Source organism: Lipotes vexillifer, unplaced genomic scaffold (assembly GCF_000442215.2).
Source record: "Lipotes vexillifer unplaced genomic scaffold, Lipotes_vexillifer_v1.1 scaffold802, whole genome shotgun sequence".
Taxonomy (NCBI): Eukaryota; Metazoa; Chordata; class Mammalia; order Artiodactyla; family Lipotidae; genus Lipotes; species Lipotes vexillifer.
This window is the reverse complement of record NW_006790237.1, coordinates 1,757,064-1,764,412: the sequence shown is the minus strand read 5'-3', so window position 1 is coordinate 1,764,412 and position 7,349 is coordinate 1,757,064. Positions and strand designations below refer to the sequence as shown.

The following is a 7,349-nucleotide window of genomic DNA, read 5'->3' as shown; positions in this document are numbered from 1 at the left end:
CTTCTGTCCGCTCATCCTCCCGCCCCTCCCCTCTGTGCTCCTGGCCGCCCCGCCTCTTCTCTCCCCTCCCTCTGTTCCTTTCCTCTTTCTTTCCTTCTTTCTTCCTCCTCCTCCTCTCTCCGACCCTCTCCCTTCCTGTCCCCTCCCCAGCTCTCTTCCCACCTGTCTTTTCCTTGTTTCTCCCTCTCTGCGCCCTTCTCTCGGGGCCTCCCTGTCTCTGCTCCTCCCACTTCTCTGACCGCCCTCCCCTCTGAGTGCCCCCCCCCACATCCGTCTCTTCTCTCTCCTCTCCCCGCTGACTCTCTCCTTCCCCTCACCCCTGCTCCGTCTCGCTCTCCAGCCTCTCTCTTTCTAGCCCCTCGCACCTCCTTCCAGTCTCTCTCCTTCTTTACTTCCTCTCCCCTCCCAACCTGTCTTCTCATCTCCTCTTTCTCTGTCTCGGGAGACCCCTGCCCTGCCCAGCGCCCCCTCCCCCGCGCGTCCTCGCCCTGAGGGCTCCAGGGGCTCCCCTCTCCCTTTCCCTCTCCTGTCCTTGGGGCTCTGAGGTTTCCAAGTTCTGAGCTGATGGCGGAGTCAACTCAGGGAGCCCAGGGCCAAGCTGTCAAGCCAGAGTCCCCGAGGTGGAAGGACCTTTGTGACACCCATTTTCTGTCTCTTTTTCTGTCTGCCCCGGCTCTGGACACTGCCTGGAGGGATCAAGTCTGCCCCAGGTGCAGGGAGGACGAAACGAGGACGGGCTCAGAGGCAGGGAGCAAGCTGCCTAAAGACTCACAGCACGTAAGTGGCAGGACCAGGACACGGTGGGCCGCCTACAGCTGACTGGGAATCTGCTCCTTCTTGCCTCTCCGGCCTGAGCTTGCTGAGAAGGGGGTTGCCGCCTCTGCTCCGTTCCCCTTCCCAACCCTCCACCCTCCCCTCCCCCTCAGGCAGCCTGAAGCACAGTAGCGGCGGGAGGACCTCACACGACCCCACTTCACAGATGAGAAAATAGGCGCCTGGTGTTCCTGAGGACCACCATCTGCTAAGACGGAGACTTCATGGGAACCCCAACCTTCCCAAAGGATCCACAGTGCCCCCTCTAGGGTCCTTCTCTCTGCTGAGACGGACCACATGGGTCAGCACGATTCCTGACCTCCCCCAGTACCGCCCGAGAGAGGCATTCTCAGACTCGGTGTGATCTTCCATCACCACCTACTGGCAAAGGACAAAACTGCAACCAGCTCTAATAAACACTGGGAATGACCCCGGCAAAAAAGGACAGTGCCAGGGGGTGGCAGAGGGGCTGCGGGAGAGGAGGGGGAGAATTTGCAAAATTCTGTAAAAATTAAAAACTTTACTCCTAACCAATACATAAACATACTCAGCAAGCTTCTTGGTATGCCAACTTAAATCTCCAGACTTTGGGTGTTTTCAAGTCATGCTATGGGCAGGTTCTCTCCTGCAATGCCATGGAAATGCACGTGTCGCTGCTTTGGGAAATGAAGGACAGTGGGATTTGGTTTACACAATTTACTAGGGAGCCTATTTCTAGGAATTGGGCCAAACTGAGTTTGTTTCCTCTGCAATGACCTTGCTGAATGGAAGCTGGGTGCAAGCAAAGGTGAATGGTTCACAGCCAGAGAGGCCCCAGTCACTGGCCCTTGATCCTCACCTGGAGTCTCTCTGATGGGCTAAATAAAGAAACCTCTAGAATTGTTTCCAGAAGCTACCTGCTACAATGCACAATTTGGGGGTGGCAAAGATTCTTTAAAAATACTAAAATTAGGACTTCCCTGATGGTGCAGTGGTTTAGAGTTCACCTGCCGATGCAGGGGACACGGGTCCATGCCCTGGTCTGGGAAGATCCCACATGCTGCGGAGCGGCTGGGCCCGTGAGCCATGGCTTCTGAGCCTGCCCGTCTGGAGCCTGTGCTCCACAACAGGAGAGGCCACAACAGTAAGAGGCCCGCGTACCACAACAACAACAAAAAAAGAAACAGTGACTAAGCTCTCCAGGGATGGGCAAGAATTAGATGAGAAGTTTAATCAGAAGAGAGCCCCAGGGAGCCTGAATGAGCTCGGACACTGACTAGAATATGCCACAGGGTAACCCTGCTGGCTCGAGAGCAGTCAAAAAAAGTCTAAGAACAAAAGAATGTGGGACTCCTCTCATGGTCCAGTGGCTAAGACTCCACGCTCCCAATGCAGGGGGCCTGGGTTCGATCCCTGGTCAGGGAACTAGATCCCACATGCTGCAACTAAGAGCTCGAACGCCGCAACTATGCATCCCGCATGTGCAACTAAGACCCGGCACGGCCAAATAAATAATAAATAAATAAAAATAATGTAATCAGATTGACAAAGACCTCAAACCTCAAGCCACTAAAAAATAACAAAATGGGGGCTTCCCTGGTGGTGCAGTGGTTAAGAATCCGCCTGCCAATGCAGGGGACACAGGTTCAAGCCCTGGTCTGGGAAGATCCCACATGCCGTGGAGCAACTAAGCCCGTGCGCCACAACTACTGAGCCTGCGATCTAGAGGCCGCGAGCCACAACTACTGAGCCCATGTGCCACAACTACTGAAGCCCTCACGCCTAGAGCCCATGCTCTGCAACAAGGGAGGCCACCACAATGAGAAGCCCGCGCACCGCAACGAAGAGCAGCCCCCACTCGCCGCAACTAGAGAAAGCCTGCACGCGGCAACAAAGACCCAATGCAGCCAAAAATAAAAATAAGATAAATAAAATAATTTTTAAAAAAATACCAAGGCAATGTGAGTCAGCAGGAGGCTTTGGGGCTCTCACTGGTCACTGTGCAGAGGGGCGTGGCTGGCCCCCAGGGGGTGGGCTCTGAGCTCCCACGGGGCTGCAGGGAAGAGGTGCAGCAGGATCAGGGTCCAGGGGCATCAGAGGACGGAGGCGGCACACGGAGGTCTCAGCAGTGTCAGATGAATCACAAGAGGAATTCAGAAACACACATGCTGCCATGGAGCACAGGACAAGAAGAGTTCTCAGAAAATCCCAGTAGTGCTGCCATGTTCCACGGTCACGTGTGCATTTCGTGAGAAAGTCAGTTGTCAGGAGAGCGGGCTGAATGAGCGCAGCGCCCCTTTCTGGCGGCACACGGAGGACGAGGCCGCGGCCCTTTCTGGCGGCACACGGAGGACGAGGCCGCTCTCTGGGAAAGGAAAGAACTGCAGGAGATACAGCGTGGGAGGAAAGTGGCAAGCACGGGCCAGTGTACAACCTCGAACATGTTACTTTTGCTATGAGGAGTGGGAAGAGCACACGTTCCTGTTTGCTGGTGTCCGCACAGACACTCCGGGAGGGAAAACAAGTGGGCTAAAATGATCAAGTGATCAGGGAGACAAGGCTCCACTGCACACCTTCCTCGGCTGTTTCCCCTGTTCACAAAACGTCTCTAATCTGCCCTGGTATTCTACTTCGAGTCATGAGTCTGCGGGAAGTCATTCAAACTCACATCAGAGGCAGATCAGCGACAGACCCGCGATGTCACGCTATTTATAACCACATAAAGCAGGAGGCAAGCTGAACGTTGAACGGTTTGGGGACAGTTTAATAAACTGCTACACAGACACCGTGGAGCCTGATGCAGCTGTCACCATGGCAAGGACAGCCATTTTTTGGTGTTTCTGAATAACACACACAGTGACCAGGGGACTCAGCAGCGCCAGTACATCCTGACCGCCTCTTAGCCAAGTCGACAGTTGCGCTGGGCTGCTGCAAGTTGTAACTTTCCAAAATGTTTACCTATTTCAATATGTTGCCTTGTCAATGTTTTTAAATAGACAAAAGGAGGAGGGGAGATAGATAACAAGGACCCGGCAAAGTCCCAGGGAAGATACCCAGGCCAGGAAAGGGATTCTATTTACATCATCTGGCCCCTGACTCCACTAAATGTTTGTTTTGACTTTCAACATCACTTATTCAAGCCCAGAAGCCTATGGAGGGCCTGGCTTCCTGATGGCAGGAATTCTCAACTCCCACTAACAGCCGTGGGCAGATATAGGCCAAAACAGGGGACAGGGCTGCACGGAGGGATGGAAAAGGGGGCGCCCGTGGCCAGCCCACCCCTGCTCTGTGCCAGCTCTGCACTGTGAGGAGCCTCAGGGTGCCCTCAAGGGCAGAAAGACAGGAGGCTGGTGTCCCATTCCAGTGTCAGACAAGTTAGGGGTATCATCTAACCTGGCCAGGCAGGGCGAGAAGACCACGACAAAGGCACAGCGGCTGGAGAGAACTAGACATGTTCCCAAACTGCAGGGCCTCAGGGGGTGGAGTGGGGGGAACCAGAAGTGAGGTCAGAGCTGGACCGGGAGATTGGGCTCTATCCTGTGGCAAAGGGAAGCCTCTGGGGCTACAGTGGGGCCACAGAGGAGGGCAGGGTGCAGCAGGGCCCAGAACCCGCCGCCCTTCCGCCACCAGTAACGCCAAGACCCAGAGGGAACGGACTCCTGGGGAGGGGGCGCTCTCCTACCCTCATGCGACGGGGAGACAGGAGGGGCCGGCAAATCCTTCCTGTGATGACCAAGGACACGAGCACGCTGGGCAGGAAGGGCGTCCGCTGAGCAAAAGAGGACGGGGCACTCACGGACCCTGGGCCCCTCACCGGCCACCACCTCCGCCGCCGCCGCCGCCCCCACCCTGGCCCCCGGCATCCGGTGCTCCCGACATCATGAGGAACAGGACCACGGGAATGATGTACATCCACTGTGAGCCAGACAGGATGGCCAAAGGACAGACGGACAAACAGGGAGACAGAGAGAAGAGAGGGGAGAATAAGCAGTGCCCGGCCCAGGGTGGGGAAGGCGGGGGCCGGCGTGAGGGGAGGCAGTGAGGGAAGGGGGCCCAGGTCCCCTACTCCACTACGGGTTGGGGAAGGGCTGGCGGGGTGTAGGGACAGGGGAGGTGGGAGGGGGCTCGGTCCTCACTCAGGCCTCGTGCGGTGGCGGTGCAAGCCCGGGGGCAGCAGGACGCAGGGCTGTGAGCAACACGGCCCCCCCCAGGATGAGATGCCACTGAGGAGGGAGGGGGGCGCAGGTCAGGGCCAGTGGCGGCTGTGGCGTCCCGCGGCCATCAGGGAGGGCAGAGCCAGGGGTGGGCGAGCTCTCGGCCTCTCTGGGCCTCAGTTTCCCCGCAGCTCAGCAGTTAGGCTCTCCTGACATCAGGAGCTCCCGGCACACTAACCAAGGCCCCACAGACATGGCGCTCAGCGCAGTCAGGCTCGGCATCCTCCCACCCGAGGCCCCGAGGGCCCAGCCACACTGGCTTCCACTGTCCCCTGCCCTTGCCTGGGGTAGGACCACCTCCTCCAGCCCCAGCGCCCCCAGCGCCCAGGGCCCTGGGCCTCAAGAGCTGCTCTAGCAGCACAGGCTCACCCTCAGCTGCCAGCTCCCAGCCTCCCGGGCACAACCCGGCACAGCCCCTCCACCCCCCGCCCCGGCCTGGCTGGTGGAGCCCACCCGCTCCCTCCTTTCCAAACCTCCCTGTTCCTTCGAGGTCTCTGCCGTGTGCCCCCCACGCCCCAGCCTCACAGCCTGGTTCAGGCCTCATCCTCTCCCCCAGACCTTGGTCCCAGCCTCCTCCAAGCTCAGACCCCGCCCCTCCCTTGACCACACCCTCCTCAGTGCGCTCCCTCTCAACAGGCAAGCCTGACACTGCCTGTGCTTTGTGTGCCCCCAGCGCAGCACCCGAGGGGCTGTCCCCAGTCCCCCTCACTGCCCAGCTCCGGGCCGGCCACTTGCTGAGACCGGATGCCCCGTGAGCACCGCCACAAGCCAACGCCAGCAGGGCAGGGTGCGGGGCTCCAGTCCTCACCCCTCTGTCCAGGCCTTGGCTCAGGCCAGGGGCCAGGAGGACGCGCACAGAGACGCCAGAGGGGCCAAGCAGGCCCTCCACACAGGAGGGCCAGCGGAGGGCCATGGGCGAGGGGAGCAGGGCAGGGGGGGCTCAGGATGGGAGCAGGGGAGCCGCTGGGGAAAGGGCCGGGGGCGGGCAGAACCCCACTCACGTATTTCGCGAAAAAGGACTTCTGCTCCTGGGGGTTCTTGGCCTTCTGGGCCTGCTCCATCTCCAAGCGCTCGATGAAGGCTGCTGTCTCGGGCCTGTGGGGTGGGGGTGGAAGGAGGAGCGGGGATGAGGGGCAGGACCGGAGTGAGAGGCAGCGGAAGGCAGGTCCAGCGGGCACAGGGCTGGCTCTGCCCGCCACCCCACACCCGTCCTCACCCTGGCGCAGGGGTCGGTGGCTGCAGCTGCACTGAGGTGTTGAACAGCTCCAGGTCCACGTCCTCCACCTCGTGGCCCCGGCAGCCCCCGGGGTACGTCACCACCGACACCCCCACCACATTGCCAGCCACGTCCACGTGCAGCGTCAGCTGGTCCGAGAGGTGAGACTCTACCAGGGAGCACTGGGGGAGGAGGGGAAGCGGGTGAGAGGCGGGGGGCCGGCAGGGGCTGCTGCCCAGGCCGCCTTCCCCACCCCCCAGGGCCCCCGAAGCATCTTTCAAAGCCCTCCATGGCCCCCTGCCAACCTCCGGCAGAAGCAACGGCCTCCCCAGGGCCCACCAACTGGATTGTCCCCCTCCAGCCCGGGAGACCCTTGAGGGCAAGGCGAGGTCCTTAAATGCTGGAGCACAAACAGTGGAGGCAAAAGGGTAGAACCCCTCATCACCGACTCACCGCGGGGACAAAGGAGGAGACGTAGCCACCGGCTTCTGGGCCGTCAGGGGCCCCAGGCCGCCGTGGAATCCGGACACGGTACAGGCCATTCAGCGCTGCTACATCCTGCAGGGCAGAGAGGGGAGGGTGGCAGTGAGACGGACAGTGCCCAGCCTCCACCTGGTCTGGACACCCACTGAGCCCACAGCCAGGAAGGCCCTTCCCCAGTCTCGCCCAGCCAGCATTCCCCACTCCCTGGCCCGGCCGAGCCCAAGACTCCTCCCACTGGGTGCCCCACCCTGGGAGAGACCACCATGAGAGCAGAAGCCAGCCCAGCGACACAGTAAGTCCCGAGGAGGACACTTCCCGCAGGTCTGGGTCCAGCCCCACACCCGACCTCCCCGGTTATACGAGCGGCTAGTTCTCTCTGTGGGCGACTGTGACAGGAATCACGTGGGCACCACGCAGGCTGGCTGGCCAGGGCGGGCCTCAGCCTGATCTCTCCCACAGCGCTGGCACCCACGGGCCCGCAGCCGCCCAGAATAAAGCCCGCGTCCCCAGCTTCCCTTGCAGCTGCATCTGGCCAAAGGGACGGAGTGGAAGTGGATTGTGGCAGCTTTCTCGAGCTCTCCCCCAAAGCCGGCTGTTCCCTCTGGCCCTCCTCCACCTTGCTGTCTGGAACCTCCCCCCCCCCG

The 7,349-nt window shown here is 60.3% G+C and overlaps 1 protein-coding gene across 2 annotated transcripts in view; it reads right to left on the bottom strand.

Moving 5' to 3' along the window:
* Nucleotides 1–4,602: 4,602 nt before the first annotated feature.
* The window catches only part of EMC10 (ER membrane protein complex subunit 10), a 5,630-nt gene continuing 2,883 nt past the window's right edge, over nt 4,603–7,349 (bottom strand). Inside the window, exons 4-7 of one of the 2 annotated variants that reach the window (XM_007463422.1) lie at nt 6,676–6,780; nt 6,223–6,404; nt 6,008–6,101; nt 4,603–4,707 (exon numbers count right to left, since the gene is read on the bottom strand). In XM_007463422.1, coding sequence (XP_007463484.1) covers nt 4,603–4,707; nt 6,008–6,101; nt 6,223–6,404; nt 6,676–6,780 — 486 coding nt within the window. Of the gene's footprint in view, nt 4,708–4,928; nt 5,016–6,007; nt 6,102–6,222; nt 6,405–6,675; nt 6,781–7,349 lie in introns of those variants that run through there. The other variant, XM_007463423.1, reaches the window with a different exon arrangement.